The sequence below is a fragment of the Schistosoma haematobium genome, chromosome 3 (genome assembly GCF_000699445.3).
Source record: "Schistosoma haematobium chromosome 3, whole genome shotgun sequence".
NCBI classification, from domain to species: domain Eukaryota; kingdom Metazoa; phylum Platyhelminthes; class Trematoda; order Strigeidida; family Schistosomatidae; genus Schistosoma; species Schistosoma haematobium.
This window is the reverse complement of record NC_067198.1, coordinates 2,686,171-2,704,524: the sequence shown is the minus strand read 5'-3', so window position 1 is coordinate 2,704,524 and position 18,354 is coordinate 2,686,171. Positions and strand designations below refer to the sequence as shown.

At 34.3% G+C, this 18,354-nt stretch overlaps 1 protein-coding gene across 2 annotated transcripts in view; it reads left to right on the top strand.

Annotated features, from left to right (window-relative positions):
* The window catches only part of CACNA1C_1 (Voltage-dependent L-type calcium channel subunit alpha-1C), a 168,608-nt gene that overhangs the window by 145,536 nt on the left and 4,718 nt on the right, over window positions 1-18,354 (top strand). Inside the window, exons 40-44 of one of the 2 annotated variants that reach the window (XM_051212767.1) lie at window positions 2,126-2,678; window positions 4,499-4,708; window positions 9,550-9,831; window positions 12,678-12,954; window positions 17,090-17,492. Coding sequence is in view for 1 of the 2 variants with exons in the window: in XM_051212768.1 (XP_051068682.1) it covers window positions 9,550-9,867 (318 nt within the window). In the remaining variant the exon portion in view is untranslated. Of the gene's footprint in view, window positions 1-2,125; window positions 2,679-4,498; window positions 4,709-8,930; window positions 18,117-18,354 lie in introns of those variants that run through there. The other variant, XM_051212768.1, reaches the window with a different exon arrangement.

Sequence of the window (18,354 nt, the reverse complement as noted above, 5' to 3'; positions counted from 1 at the left end):
TTGGCCTTGAGGATTCCATATGAGGGATTGCCTTGTGATGCAGTTAGGTGATTTCCTCAATGGATGTCCTATCCACTTCCAGTGCTTCTTCCTGATTTCTTCCTCCGTTGGGATCTGGTTTTTTCTTTCCAACACCAGGTTGTTGCTAGTAGTGTCTGGCAAACGGATCCGAAGTATTTTGCGTAGACAACTGCATCCTAGACCAATTATATATTACTTAAATAATAATCTACTCAATAGATATGCATAACTGTTTATCTATTTCAGTATTTTATTTTTCTGGTTAGCGTTTTTTTAAGCGATTTAGTTTTCTACGGGATAGGGTTACCAACCCTATGTCCAACCCTTTACGTTTATTCAAGCTTGGGAACGGCAGTAACTATGGAAGTGCTACAAGAGATGTTTCAGTATTTCATATAGAAACTTAAATTAGCGATAATTCAAGATCGTGTTGTTAATCATGAGAGATAGTACACGAATAACACCTACAAGATATGCAATTAGTTATCAAACGCAATAGATGTAATGTGTACAAAACTAATAATTCATTTACTAGCCATAAAAGTATATTAACCATGAAATGAAAGATGATACATTGAAGCTGATAACATATGCTCACTAGTGACTGGTTTCAAGAGGTATTTCCTGGAGTTCTAGAAAAAAGTAGTGACCAAGGGAGTTCACCCAGGTCTGTTATGAGATAGTAACTCACTGAAGATAATGGTGGACTGTGGCATGACTTCGCGAATTCTTTCAAGTTAGAAATAAACACTGTTGGATACAGGCTAAGTCAGTGATCTAGAGGTTAAGCGTTCGTACGCGAGACCGATACTTCCTGATTTCGAATCCCACCAGGCGGGGTCGTGGATGTGCACTACTGAGGAATCCCACAATAGGAAGAAACGGCAGTATAGGGCTTCCAGGTTTTCCATGGTTGTCTAGTTTCAACTGACTCATGACCTCAACTATTAAAACATTAATGTTTGTTTATTTCCCATAGAGATTAAAGTATCAATTCAACGTGATCGTATATACCTGGAGTTTCATATTGTTGTCATTGATTTCGCTGATTCAATGGATTTGTACAGTCATAACATGAAATTAAAGTGTGCTTTTTGGTTATATAGTATTGTAGTTAACAGAACACGAGCGGGGAAAATCGAATGCATTCGACTCAAGCTTACATGACTTGTTATTAAAATCTAACAATCATATAGTAAATGCTTAATTTGCAAAACGTCCGTTAGATGTCTTAAAACGACTCAGATTTCATTGTTCTTGCATTTTCATACAAATTACATTCTGTTCCCATTCTTTACTGTTCGATCCTCTTGTCTCTTTGCTGCCAGACATTCTGTTCCTGACTAACATCTTATACTACTTATGTCGATATAAGTAGCACACACCACAGTATTACCGAAAAGATTATATGATAATCAGAGAAAATAACTCATTTCACACATACAGCTTTAGTATTTAAATGGAAAAAAATTTTGTCCAAATTCATTCTACTTGACCTAATAAAAGTCATAAACCTTAACAGAATATTTCAACATTCCTTGGTTGTTTCTTCGTGATTACCAAAGATGATTTATGAATTTTAATGTATGTTAATTAGCATCAAAGCCTATGATATTATCATTGAACTGTTATGATCACTACAAACTTCCTGTATGATTAAGATTTTTATATCGATCGATCTTCAAACAGTACCTATTCTCATGTTTTATTGATCGTAGTACGAATCCAATTCTGTCGGTGAATTTATAATATAGGGACTGTGTTATATGATTCAATGTCACAATTTACTTTATTTTTTTAAACTACTTATGAGTAGGTAAAAATAACGTGAAATTGTTTTCATAAGCACAATTGATTGATCGCTGGGTGATGATCAATGTCATGTGTGTCAAGCTCCTCTTAGTTCAACCAAGTTGCAAAGTGACCAATAGTCTAGGTGACTCAACATTGCATGCACTATGTTGAGACGAATGCGAAGTAGCACGAAACCCTGGTGTTTTTTTCTAGTTGAATCTCACACTTTAATAAACACGTTTTAATATATATATATATATATCTTTATTTAGATTTTGTTATTTTCTTATCAATTTTATCTTATTATAAGCCCTATATCAACCTTACCATATGGATCAAATTCTGCATTATATAAATCAACAGACTTTTCAACTGTTCCTTATATACAAGAATCAGTTCATCATATTTCATCATTATATAAATCAAATTATTATAATCAATCAAAATCTATCAATGTTATAAATGAATTACAAAATGTAAATAATAAAGGAAATGATTTGATTAATATGAATGAAGAAGAGAGTAGATCTGAAATAGAAGAAGAAGAAGAAGAAGAAGACGAAGAAGTAGTAGAAGTAGAAGATGATGATGAAGAGGATTTATTTACAACAATAAGAAGTGAAACACCTAGTCCAGCACCATCAATTGCTGCAGCTATACTTAGACCAAATTATTATTCTAATTTAAAAGAACATAAATTAATGAATCATAGAAAAACAATTGATCCTTCAGATTTTACAGTTTATACTAGTATACCAAGAAATTTAATGATGAATAAATTGATCAATAAAAGTGGGAATACTAGTGGATATTCTAATGGTATGGTTAATAAAGACTTGGAAGAATTATTAGATTTACCTAAGGTATAAATCAATCATTTATTTACTATATTGTTGTATATATATATATAATGTTTATGAAATATAATTTGATATGTACTCCATACAAAACAATTATAATTAACACATTACCATTAAGTTAAATTTGAAGCTTGATTGGTAAAGATTTCTCTAAGTTACAAAAGGTGAAGTAAGATCTAGAGATCAAGCGTTCACTCACAAGACCGTTAGGTTCTGGGTTAGAATCTTGCGAGCGGGATTGTGGGTCTGTATTGCTCTGGAGTCCTATACTAGGAAAAAACTACCGTTCAATGCTTTCAGGTTTTTCATGGTGGTCTAGATTTAATTGACTCAACTATTGAAATTATTGAAATCTCTACAAAACCCCTTCTCATAATAATCATCTGATCACTAATGACTGACTTCAAGAAGTATTTCCTGGAGTTCTAGTGAGAAACCGTGACCATTAGAGTTCAATCAGGTCTGTTGTGAAATATCAGCTCACCGAAGACAATGGTGGATGTGTCACTCAATTTCATGAATTGGTTGATGTTAAACATTAACACTGTTGGATGCCAGCCAACTCAGTGGTCTAATGGTTAAGCGCTCTCACACGAGACTGATAAATTCTCTGTTCGAATCTCGTCGGGGGGGACAGGATTGTGGGTGTGCATTCCTGAAGAGTTCCATACTAGGACAGAACGGCCGTCTAGTGCTTCCAGGTTTTCCATGTTGATCTAGCTTCAATTAACTCATGATTTCGATTATTGAAAGATTTATTTAACCGAATGTTGTAAGAAAACTGTAATAAAGAGTTAACTATTTCAAATGTCAACTTTAGAAAATACTGCTATACACTTCGTAGAGCAAGGTACAAATGACTTTCATTGAAACAGCTAGATACATCATCCTATAAATCAACCATATTTTAGACAATATTTTATTCAGTCAATATTTGTTTTATAGATAGTACCTTTTATTATTTTAAAGCTTGTCACTTACTGTAGTAGCTTCGTTCTCATTAAATATCTTTAAACAACCATTTTTGTGAAACTGAATATTAGTTAATAGTGGCTAGCAGTGGAATCCAGTTTGACGTGTGTTTCGTTCTATTTGGGACTCGTCAGCTGGATGTACCTGCATCCCAGAGTTGATGCTCACTCTGCAACTCGAATCGAGTACCGTTCGCTTATAACACCATCGCGTTATCCACTTAGCTACTGAGTCCTGATATCCTCTAGCCTATACAATAGGGTCACATATGTCAACAAGAGCCTGATCAATTGCATTACTAAATAATAATGGGAAGATATAACTAAGACAACACTAAGTGACTATGAATCTTAGTTTTTTAGTTTCTTTAACACTTAGAGTGTAAGAATCACAGCTTTCTTGTGTCTATATAATAGGATGTGCAATTAACCAATAATTCCTAAATCCTAATTACTGGTTACCCATTATTTCCCATTTCACTGTTGATTTATCAAATTTTAAATGAAATGAAATCAGTCTATAAACAAGAGTTTTATAATCAACTATAACAGTTAAACTGTTATTATCCAGCCTTGATAATGTTTATTTGTATCCTCCCATGGATGTTTAGGATTGCAATTGATCAGTCTCTTACTGGCATATGTGTATAATATGCGTATTGCCTCATAATAGCCTTAATTCACAAGTATTATAAACAAAGATGGATAGTGGTGTTAGCAGTGGAATCCAGTTTGACTCGTGTTTCGTCCTATTTGAGACTTGTCATTCAACCGTTTTTGAGTATATTTTATAATATTTAAATGTAATACATCATATATTGTACTTTATTGTTATACCTTTCTTTTATCAAGACTATTTGGACCGCTTGTTTACCAGATGTTCAGCCAATCAATGGAAATTCTCATTCTAATCGAAGTGTTAAATATTACAAACGTCAACTACCTCAAATACCTTCAGAAGTTAATAAAATAGATGTTAAAGATATATCCAATCCTTGCCAAATATCCACGTCTATAGGAATAAAAAAAGGAAGAGATAATCTGTTAACAGACGTCTTGAAGGTAATTTAAAATAAATGAATTATCAATTTTGTTTTATAATTTAGTTTTTCCATTATCATTCATAGTACATAAAACAATAAATTTTGAACTATTAAGTATGGGAGTTTGCGAAGATTGTAGTGATTTTATTAGTTGAATTCATGAGTTGATGTAAGCTAGATTACCATTAAAAACTTGAAAGCAATGGATGATAGTTCCATCTTAGTATGGAAATTCTCAGCAGTGCGTTCCACGATCCACAACTCACGACTTGAACTAATGAAGACCTTCGGTCCCGTGCGTGAATGCATAACCTCTAGTCCACTAAGCTGGCAAAGAACAGTGTGAATGTCTAACTTCAATCGATCCATAATCTTGCACAATCATTCATCTATTGTCTGAGTTAAATACCTGTCTTTATCCGATACGGAATCGACTCAACTGGTCACGGCTTCTAGGACGAAATGGCCATCCAGTACATCCAGCTTTTCAATGGTGGTCTAGCTTACATCGATTCATGAATTCAAGTATCACCTTTTTGAACAAGTTTTTAATCATATTTCATTTGTCTAAAGATAATAATTTAATTTTGTCACGTCTTTTGTTGATTCTCTTGACTTCCAAACGTACTAAGAGCTATGATAAACTCATAACAAGAATATTTATTTCTATAAACTTAACTCCGAAACACACTTATAATTCACTTAGTATTGTTTGTCTTGTATCATTCCATTGAGGTATAAGACTGCACTTGATCAGCACAAGCAAGTAGCTATCAGGATTCAGTAGCTGAGGGGACGGTACTGGGTTCGAGTCCCAGAGTGAAGATCAAATCTGAGATGCAGGTACATCCAACTGACGAGTCCCAAATAGGACGAAACGCTCGTCCTGGATTCCATTGCTAGCCACTATCCATCATTGCTTACAAAAACCACTTATAGGTCGTTCAAAATATTTGAGTTCAGCGCTGAAAATCCATGATAATGATAAATTAGATCAAATCAACTAACTATTATAACATCATATTGATGATTTTATTCAATCAAGGTAAACAATGTAAAAAGAGATGAGAACTTATTGTACACTGAAAAATCAATAACCGTTTATTCATTACTTTCTTATAAGAATAAAATCTTTTCGATATCATCAGAGTCAAATGTTAAAATCAATAAATGTCATATTGATTTCCTCAATTGTTATATCTTAGTGAAGATTACATTACAAGTAACTTCTAAGACCTATGAATGGACTAATATTATACGATATATTTCTATGGGGTACCTAGCCTGTCGTATGCCCTGATGGTGTTCTCGTAACCTTCGGATTGCCTGATCTACCAAGGGCGATGGGACAGTGCATGATGCTTTTGTTGTGTGCTAGGTTCAAAAAGAATTGTATGCTATATGAATGCAAATTCGCCCCGTTATTGTTCCTATCCCTGCTTCGGTTTGGGCATCCGGGCAGTATCACAGCCCTCACACGTATCAAATAAGATTTGTGTGGCGCATATGTATTTGGTGTCTCCTTGTACCAATATCTATGTGTTAAAATAAAATAAAATAAATTCCTATTGTATAATTATTCAGTAACTAGATTGTGTATATCCACATTCCTCTTCATTTTGATCTATAAACTATTATTGTACGACTTACTATTCTTAAATTATACTCAGTTTATTAATTACAGTCCCCCACGTTCACAGACACTTTTTGGCTTGATCTTGTATAAATGTGTATTTCCTATTTTATGGTTTGATGTGGTCCTGTTTGGCTGGTAATATAAATCAAGTATGTTTGAAATAAATGATTCGCATAGTGGAAGCAGTTATTGATGTTTTGGACTCAACAGGCAGAGTTAGGCGTACAAAGGATCAATAAGAACAGTAGACTGCTCATATACCAGTCGAATGTCATAGGTTCAGCACAGTAGTAAGGTTTGTATAAGTTTACATGAGATGAAGTCACTAACTTATATGCCAAACCGCACTTCCTGTATCTGGGCTTGGAATCGGCAGTAACTCTAGAAAAGCTATAACCAAAGTTTGTATGAATTGAATCATCACTTTGTAAATACTTTTTTTAATAAGAACATTAAAATGTACTTTCATTCGAAATTGTACTTCCATAAGTTTACTTACAGAAATATAAAGTATCATATGGCTTGAATCAAGTACTTTACTGTAAAGTATAATTACAAAAGTATTTAATTAATTAGATAATCATTATAATATTACATTCATAATTTGTTTGATAGCATTAGAACCATTTCTAAATAAATGAATCATAGTTCAAGAGATTAGGTCTAGAACTCACAGTAGAACTCATAGTCATTATAGTTATATAATATACCCTTGTGGGCCAGGGTAATTTTACATTGGTTTTCAGGAGGACCAAACATCATCCAGACTTTCACTTGATAACCCAAACAGTACAGCCCAATCCCGCTTCACAGGAGAACCAGATACAGTATAGGCTTTAACACTACGATTTGAATAGTACAACTCAACCCTGTGGCGTAACCACACAGGTATCAAGTACCCTGGTGGACCATTCATACACACATTCACGTCACATGTATAGTTATTTCGATCAATGATCGCGTGAATCAATTATGCACAGCATGAACAGGCCAAATTCGATTTATTCCGCTTACCTGACAGTCAAATTCATCAATGTTAGCAATGGTGACATGCCTTACAATGTCCCAATGACAATGGCTCTTGAGAACACTGGAATACAATCACCAGTATGAATGAAATCGATTTAGCAAGCAAACCAATTTTTGTGCTGAACAGTCAGCAAAACTTACCCAAGTAATGCCAAACCATTCAGAATATCAATGACGAACCTCCAGTCTCATATGGGACCTTCAGCTCTACATAGCCAAATAGCTTATTTGTAGAATTAATTATTATAATACAGTAATGTAATAAATTCTGTGTTATATTGGAGACAGTAATGGAATATTCTAAACATTATTATCATATTCACTTCATATTATTGTTTACTTAAATCTTCCCATTGATATTTAGGACTGCAGTTGATCAGTCTCTTATTGGTATATATACATCCTATACGAATCACATCAATATTGCCTTAATTCACAAGTATTTTAAGTAAAGATGGAAGGTGGCTAGCAATGGAATCCGGGACGCACGTTTCGTCCTACTTGCGAACCATCAGCTGGATGTACCTGATCCGGGACTCAAACCTAGTACCGTTCGTTTCGAATGTCATCGCGTTATCCACTTAGCGTTCTAGATTTCACCGCTAGTCACAATCATATAACAAAAATTAGCTAATGATGTTCGTTCTATTAAGATGTTAAATGAAAGTAAAACATCAAGACGTAAATAATCTTTTACACTGTCGCACTATCTGGATTATTTAAACAGACTTCAATTAATTTTTTCGTAAGCAATGATGGATAGTGGCTAGCAGTGGAATGCAGTTTGACGCGCGTTTCGTCCTATTTGGCACTCGTCAGTTGGATGTACCTGCATCTCAGAGAGTTGATGTTCACTCTGGGACTCGAACCCAGTACCATTCGCTTCAAACGCCATTGCTTTATCCACTCAGCTACTGAGTCCTGATAGCCATTTGCTTGTGAGTCCCAAAGTGAACATCAACTCTGAGATGCAGGTACATCCAGCTAACGAGACGTAAATAAGACTAAGTGACTCGCGTCCTGGATTCCACTGTTAGTCCACTATCCATCATTGTTTACAAAAAGCTTGTGAATTAAGGCAATATCGAGGCATACGCACACTATGCACATATGCCAATAACAGACTGATCAATTGCAGTCTTAAAACCTCAATGGGAAGATACAAGCCAAACAATACGAAGTAGACTTCAATTAAGTCATGCATAAATTAAAGAAATTTATTTTGTGGCATATATGTAATGAACAAGAACACCAGTGGGGACAATCGGGCGTATATGAGCAAGCAATTAGAGAGCATTTCAATAAAATGTGAGAACCATATAGTAACTAGTTAATTTGCAAAATGTCCATCGATTGTCTTAAAATGACTCAGACTTCATTGTTCTTGGATTTTCATACAAATTGGATTTTGTTTCTATTCTATCCTCTTGTCTCTTTACTACCAGACATTCTGTTCCTGTCTAACGTTTATATACTACTTATGTCGATATAAGTAGTAAATACCACATATATACTTCCGAAGAGTATGAAATTCAACTCTTTTATATAGGTTAGTTGGATTTTTCTCATAGATTTTAGAAGTGTAATTATTCAATCATTGAATAATAAATTTGTGGGATGTAGATACATTCGGCTGATGATTCTGAAATAAGATAAAGCATGAATCTTAGATTACACTACCAGCTACCATCCATCTATGGTTGCTGTGTGAAATTTATTTATTTCATCAGATAAGTAAGGTTTCTCTAGAAACAAAGAATAGAGAATCCTGAAATTTGACTAGAATAAATTATTTGATGAACTACAAATGAATGTGTTCGATGACACATTTGATTGTAAAGAATATGACCTACAGTTATATCTATTTTTTGTAAAGGCTGAAGTAAAGGAAACATATATATAGAAGATGGGTTTTGTGGATATTATAGTAATTTCAATGGTTAAGATCATGAGTCAGTTGAAACTAGACCACCATGGACAACCTGGAAGCACTTGAAAGCAGTTTCATCCTATTGTGGGACTTCTCAGCAGTGCTCATCCACGACCTCGACCCCTGGGAGATTCGAACCCGGGACTTATTGGTTTTGCGCGCGATCACTTAACCACAAGACCACAGCTGGCCGGCATTCAACAGTGTTAATGTCTAGCTTTAACTAATCCACGATACTTTTTTTCAATCTATTATACTCTTTCAGATGAACAATACAAAATCCGGTTTTATGAGTATACCACAAAAGAATGAAAAACCTCAAATCAATGAAGATATTTCTGTTATTGTATATCAACCACCATCTATTGATCCACATGGTCCTGCACCTAATCCACCTGTATATTGTTCATCATTTCCTCAATCTAATCTATGGTCTTTAAGGCATAATAATAATAATAATAATATAGAATCTCCTGGAATCAATAATGAATTATCTCAAATGTATTTCAAACAATCAACAACTCCAAGACAAAATTGGTTAAATCAGGTTTGTCTTTTATATATATTATTTATACTCAATTGATAGTTTTGATGAAGTTGAGAACATTAGTAAGAATATAAAAGCCTTTTTGATAAATCATCAAGGCTATCAAACGTTAACCTTTAGATTCTAATAGAATAACGTCTTAGCCAAATCACTGTTGAAAACCAGGAAGAAATGAACAGCACCTATTACTTAGCGTGAAACACCTCAGCAATGAGCATCCTCGATCCAGTTTTCAGGAATCAAACCTAAAACAATTTACAGTCTACACAAATCCCCTTATATTTAAAATCTGAAAATGGTTTCCACTCAATGAACAGTCCATATTGATGTTGCTTCACTGACAGCTTAGAATTTAATAATGTTCGAGTAATTTCCATTACCAGTTAATGCAATCTTTACAATGTCTACCTTAAGTAAATTGAATGGAGTTGACTTGAATTGGATAGAGTTCGTCAGTCAATACGTAATCTTAAAATAATAACAATTTTTATCTCTATAACATAACATAATGCCTCTAAGAAATTGAACACGGTAGAATAGGGTGACAATCTACATTGGAACATAATATATATCTTATAACTGTACGATTGAACTGGTTTCATAAAGTGTATTATTATCGCCAGGCTCACTCTATACAACGATTTGAACAGAGAAGAAGAAAAGGCGCGTCATATGCAAAGTACGCCATACTTCGACGTCAGTTTATGTACAAGTTAATTGAGGGTATTTATAGCATTTCAGACAACCTTAAACTTCTGGTAAGTTTCCTAACCCTCAGAAACATAATAGCAGTATAGGTATTCATCCAACCGAAAATGTGACATGTGACATTTCATTGTTCAGATTTTTGTGAGACACTTCTATCGACGCTTACAGGATAAAATATTCTCCACTGTTTTCATGACCCCTTTGGTGTGTTTTGTTTTTCGAGGAATTTTCATGGTCTACTCAACAGAATAAAATATGTTTTTAGAGATGAATCAAACTATTATATCATCCATTTACTTAAAAATGTAACATATTTCTCAGAGAACCACTCAGCTAGAAAATTCGGTGGGACTATAATTAATTATGGACGACCTTTCAGAAACGGTAAAGTGACCTGAAGTGTGTCTATCTACTTACTAGAGCTAACTGAGTGTTATAAATCAGGGTGAGGAACTAGAATTATGATTCACAGTTGATGGTTTAGATTAGAAATTAGATCTAGAGTGTTCATCACAAACTAATATCATCTATAATGCGAAAAGACTATTTAGCCTAACGGATGAACAAATTTCGCGTCAAAATCCGAGATCTGTTATGCCTGATCGGTTCATCCATAATTTATAGTCTCGCCGAATGCCTTTGAGAAAGTGAACACAGTCTTATTCATATGGCATGTTAAATAATGAAATGATATTGATTCGCTTTAGGAGAAGTCTAAATTTCCTATAAAATATAGATAAAGACGCCATGAATATTCAGAGTTTAACAACGTTGTTGTTCATAACAACCTTATAATCGAAGGATCCTAAACACAATCAAACTAGGAGTCAGAAATAAAGAAGTACAAAGATATATTTTTGAAAGATAGTCGATAATTTATGAAGTGTATGTGTGATGCAAACTAACTAGTTATTGCTAGAAAATGCTTAGTCCGGTGTACCCAATAATAATCTTATACGGATGCATGAATGAGTACCTTCAGCTGGGAATTGTCTTGTAAAACCAATAACGTCGAATCAATCTCAAAGACTTAAAAACTATTTATTTTGAGGATTTATTTATCGCTATACATAACAAAACGTGACACAAATCCATAAAATCACTGACAAGTGGACTGAGTCATATTGGTAGGTGTAGACTACCTGGTTGGGATCCACGAGACGATAGCAACCGATGGTTAGAGACCTTGAATGACATGGCTGAAAATCGTTTGCAATGGTGCAGATGCATCCACACTTTGTGTTCTCCAAAATTCTAATCTTCTGAATTCTTCATGTCCCTTTGTTTTTCTCTTTCCAAATTTATTTCACTGGATTATACTCCTTGAATAGTACGTTCAAACCCTAATATTTCCGATTACTGCTTATACTCTTACCACTTCTATCACTATGGAATTAGAATCGACAATTGTATCTCTGTGCTAATGTGAAATGTCAGCTCGAACTGGTGTACGTACGTACGAAGTTCTACGTTGTTACTGACTGACTATTATTATTTTTGGCTTTATTCATTATTATATTTTTGGTACAATTCAACAACTTTCCTTTTCATATATCTTCATCTATCCTGACGATAACATATTGAATGATCGCCAGTTAGAAGTAAACAGGAATCGATGTCTGATTACGCAATTCATAAGACGAAAAGCCAATGTCCGGCGCTTTAACCGGATCGGTGGACATGGGGAGTCAACCTAGGGGAGTTGGAAAACCCTGATTTCAAACCAATGGTGCATATGGGCCCCAGTATCCTGAGGGAACAAATGGCGTAGGAACCAATCGTTGGTCACCGGCTACCATGGAACGGCATCTTTCTTACGTTGCTCCACTGCATTGTGGATCAGATCTTCAGGTCGAAGGCTCGGGGTGTGGCCCCCCTAAGAAAACCACCTGCTTCGGTTTGGTCACCCGGGCAGTATCACAGCCCTCACACATAACAAATGAGATTTGTGTGGCGCATATCTTTTTGATGCCTCCTTGTACCAATATATATGTATGTTAAAATAAATAAATAACAAATGTTTGAAATATCTAAATGACAGGAAACAGATAACCCAGATATTCAAACAGTCCGCTTGGAACTTTTGTTCATTTCTAATGATATTAACCTACTTTTATTGTTTGTTTTTGTTTTTGTAGCTAGTTATTAATGATTTAAATGAATCAATGATGAATTATAAATCGATTGATAAAGATTGGTCACATCTTGATCTTCCATTAAAACATTTAGCACCTTCACGTTCATCACCATCATCGTCACCATCATCATCATCATCATCATCACCACCACCTCCACCAGCACCTAAACCTATTTTATTAAATATCAATGAAGATTTATCAAAATTCAATTATTGAAAATGATATTCATTAGAATAGAGAACTGAAGTCTCTTCATAAAACTTTCATTGAATCCATGGTAAAATAATTGATATGGAAAATGTTTTTTTTTGTTTTTTTTGTAAAGAAATAAATAGTCCTTTATTGTTTTTTTTATGAACTTGTGTCATATTGTGGAAATGATGAACCGATCCATAATAGATCACCCATAGAAATGATCGTTTTGTTCTAGTACAGGAATACTGAATAGTAATCATCCACACGCACACAATCACACACACACACACCCGACTGAGAATCGAACCAAGAACTTTTGGCTTCGTATAAATGTCTCACCTCTAGACCAGTAACATGGAATTCAACATTGTCCGTGTGTTTAACTTCAATCAATTCATGATATAGACACAATGATCATATATTGTATGTGTTCCATAACTGTTTTCTATGCAATATGGTTGAACTTCATTGGTTATGGGTTTTTTATTAGAACTCGATAAGTCTTGTCGATTGAACGCTATATTCGTTTCCTAAGCTATTTTGGTAACCCGCAAGCTAGAACTACACAGCGACCTGAACACCAGAGAGAAGACGCAATTACGAGACAAATACTTTACTTCAAGGTTCGTTTTTGTACAGAAAACATGGGTATTTATAGATGTTAACGTTTGTTAAATCAACATTATATTTCGGCCAATCCGTTAACGACATATTATGCTACTGACCAATAGTAGCACGCCACGTTGGAATTCTAGAATGTTCCATCATGCTCTGATTGGCTAGGACTCTTCGGCTTCTTTTGGGCCACTGGAGGCTCCGTTGAAGTTCTCCGAAAGCCGACTAAACAAAAATCTAAGAGTTTCATTATGAAATTAGTCACTAGTGAGAAGGGCATCATAAGTGTTAGTAAAAAGTTCTGGAGATTGTTGAATTTCATTGAAATTCTTTAGTCTATTTAAGTTAGATCACCATCGCGTAATACATATATTTCATAATGAATCGTTCAGTTGATGTTTAATAATTAATTTTGCATACTGATTATGTACTACAATAAACTACTAGTATCAAATATGTTTAACAGCATTATTATCACCTATAATTTAACATGTACAAGTTAGAATATCAGATTGAATGAAGCAAGTTCACTTGGACCATTCATCATCTTATGTTTGATTAAATCAAAACAATATGATTATTATCAAAATGGGTTTTGTGGAGATTTTTAGAAACTCCCTTGATTGAAATCATGAGTCAATTGAAGATAGACCACCATGGAAAACCTGGAAGTACTGGATGACCGTTTCGTTCCAGTGTGGGACTCATCAGCAATGCGCATCCATGATCCCACCTCGCAAGATTCGAACCCAGAACCTATCAATCTATCTTCAATTAACTCATGATCTCAACTAGTGAAACAACTATAATATGCACAAAACCCCCTTTTCTTATTAATCACCATATGCTCACTAGTGACTGGCTTCAAGAGGTCTTTCCTGGAGTTCTATTTAGATACTGTGACCAGTGGAGTTCAACCAGGTCTGTTGTGAGATGTCAACTCACTGAAGATAATGGTGTACGGTGGCTCAACTTCGTGGATTGGTTGAAGTTAAACATTAACACCGTTTGATGACGGCCAGATCAGTAGTCTAGTTGGTTTGGCGTATGGCGCGAGACTGATAGGTCCTAGGTTCGAATCCCGCTGTGTGCGGGACCGTGGGTGCGCACTGCTAGACAGTCTCATACTAGGGAGAAATGGCCGTCCAGTGCTCCCAGGTTTTCCATGGTGGTCTAGCTTCAACTGACTCATGATTTCAATCAGTGAAATATGATTATTGACAAAGATAGATAATGGCTAGTATTGGGATCCAGGACGTACGTTTCGCTCCATTTGAGACTTGTCAGGTAGATGTACCTGCATCTCAGAAACACGCCTAATAGATTCAACTGCTAGCCACTAACTATCTTCGCTTAAAAAGCTTGTGACTTAAGGCTATATTAAGGCAATCCACACAGGATGCAAATATGCCAATAAGCAACTGATCAGTTGTAATCCTAAATAACAATTAGAATATAAACATTACAATTCTGATTGAGATCGTGAACCGATTGATGTTAGACCGCCGTTGGAAACCTGGAAGCATTGGACAGCCGTTTCGTCCTGTCCTAGGACTTCTGAGCAGTGCGCATCCATGATCCCGCTCACGGGATTCGAACCCAGAGCTTTCAGTCTTGCGCGCGAACGTTTAACCTACTACAATTCTGTTTTAACACTTGCTTTACACCAAGTTGTCAACCTCCGATACCATTTTAATTATCAGTCATATTAAATCTTTGAAGGAATAGAGCACCAATAAAGAATATCTTTTAATATGTGGACAATTGTTGTGAGATGTATACCAATTGTTAGAATGATATAATTCTGTTGCATGAAACTGCTGAGGAAATCAATAATCTCCTTTTACATCTTGTATGAATATAAAATAATACTTGTAATGTATTGTACCACATTTAAATGCTAAACATCAATTTAAGACCGATCTATTTCAACATCTAGTTTTATCATAAAGAGGCAACGAAATACCTTGAATATTCACTTATATTACTATCTTGATCAAACTTGGTAAATTGGTAAGAAGAATAGTAAGTTTTCATTTGAGTTGTCTCAATTGTGGTGTAAACCAGATATCAATGCGAGTATAGTACTTATTCATTCATTCTATATTATTTTATGGATGAAAAACATAGTCTACAAGATTATAAAACGTTAATAGGTTGCGCAAATACCATTAAACCATTGTTTCTACACGGTGAAAGGAATATTGAAAATGATTTTTAATATTTCGAGCTAGATAGAAGGATATCATAAGCTTTCATCGACTAAGGTATTTGAGATACACAACATAGGCATAGTCACCATCTCTACACCAACTCGTCATCATGTTAACCGGCATAGAAGTTGATGGGATAAAGAAGAAACCCAATTGAAACATACTATTAGTACATGAATATATCAAAAAATAGTCTCACTCATTTAGATCTTTCATTTGAGACTACTACAATGATTATAATCGATTATTCAAAACTCATGGTGATAAAGATCGAAATCTGTCACAGTAGCATAACTTTACTAATTTCCCATTAATCTTTTTTTTCAAATTCAATATAAAGTACAATACATTAGACCAATATGGTATTACTTATGATTGATTGAATATAATGGAATTCAATAATAATTATCGATTTGTGGAACTTAAAGCCGTATTCATTTTTGTATTGTTTCATTTATTTTTGGTACAATCACTACTAATATAGTGAACAAGAACACAAGCAGGGATAATCGAATGTAATTTTTAATAGTTGAGATCATGAGTCAATTAAAGTTAGACCACCGTGAAAAACCTGTAAGCACTGGACGGCCATTTCATCCTATTGTGGGAGACCTCAATAGTGTGCATCTACAATCCAACCTCACGAGAATCATACCAAGAACCTATCAGTCTCGCGAGTGAGCGCTTAACCTCTAGATCACTGAACCAGCTGGCGTCCAACAATGTTAATGTCTAACTTCAACTAATCCACGATGTTGAGCGACACATTTATCATTGTCATCAGTATGTTGCCATCTCATAACAGACCTAGTTGAACTCCACTGAACACAGCTTCTCACTAGAACTCCAGGATATACCTCTTGAAGTCAGTCACTAGTGAGCAGATTGATTATTATCAGAAGGAGGGTTTTTGTGGATATTATAATATTTTAATAGTTGAGATCATGAGTCAATTGAAGCTAGAACACAGCTTCGATGGTTTAGAGGTTAAGTGTTTGTGCGCGAGACTAACAGATCTTGGGTTTGAATCTCCCGAGGCGGTATCATGGATTCGCATTGTTGAATGTTTTTGAACACTCAAAATCACAGAACATCTTAATAAAATCTAAGAACCATTATAGTAAATATTTTATTTACAACATGTCAATCAATTGTCTCAGACATCAATACTCCTTCACTTCTATATCAATTACTTTCTTTCTTCGTCGATCTTCTGCTGCCAGACATTCTATTCCTGACTAGCGTTATATATATATGTACTACTTATGTCGATATAAGTAGTACTTATCACACCAATACTACTAAAAATACTGATAATAATAATAATGATAAAGTAACCGATTAACACGTATATTGTCTAATTTCTACTTTCTTTACTTTTATTTTTAGGCATTTTCATTCATCAATTGGATTGATATATCCTAACAAACATAATGATCAATCTCCCTCCCCCCTCTCACTCACGTTTCTATGGCTTAGTGTATTCATTGTTATTTACTTTTCTTTGTTTCTTTCTTTTCTTTTCTTTTTTTAGAGAGAAAAAAAATCTGTATTCACTTAGTTCTATTGTAGAAAATTGTATGTATGTATAATGATTTGTGTATATCATAAAATAGTTTCATAGAAGAGAAACAAAACCCCCCTATTTATGCTCAATACTAACTCAAATGTAAATGTGTTCCTTCAAACTAATCAACCAACCAACCATTTAACAAAGAAAGAAAGAAAAAAACACTCCATTTGCTCATCCAATTTTCCCCTCTTTTTCGGGGGGGGAGGGGACAGGAGTGGGGTGAGGGTCTTAACTCATTTACAAATTTTTTTCTTGATTTCAATCTTTTCGTTGAGTAGGTTCTTTTTGTTTATTTACATATACATATTGAATATGATTTTAATTATTATTTTTTATTATGATTATGATTATGATCAAATGTCTTTCTATTTAATGAATGAATGTTTATTAGCTCGAATCCTTTAATTCATCCATATAGAATACAGCACTTATTATTATTATTATTATGAGTGTAATTTATTTAGAATTATGATTAGTATTTTGTTGTTTGGATTGTAATTAAATGAAAAAAGGCACACAATCACTATTATTATTATTATTGATTATTAGTGTTATAACTTGTCGGATTGAATGCTACTTGTTATCTTTGGTCGTCGGTGATTGCTGTGTCGGAAACGCTTATCACTTATAATTGAAACAAGTGACCTATGCAATTTCCGACGATTCGAAAGTAAGAACACAAAGACTACTATAAGTGAAGATTTATTAATCTCCAAAACACGATGATGATGATGATGATGATGACCCTAGTCGAAAATACACTGATTTATATATTGATTGTACACTGAATAATCATCACATTGAATCAAAATGGAAATAATGTTAAATCAAAACTCATAATGAGTAAATTAATCAAGTTTTAACTATTCTTCCCATTATATCAATTACAAATTGTAATAGAATAATTATGAATAAGGAAGTAAATATGTATAGATAGAGAGATTCTTTATTTATTTTAACACATAGATATTGGTACAAGGAGGCACCAAATAGATATACGCCACATAAATCATTCGATTTGTGTGAAGGCTGGGATACTACACGTGTGCCCAGACCGAAGCAGGTGGTTTTCTTAGGGGGC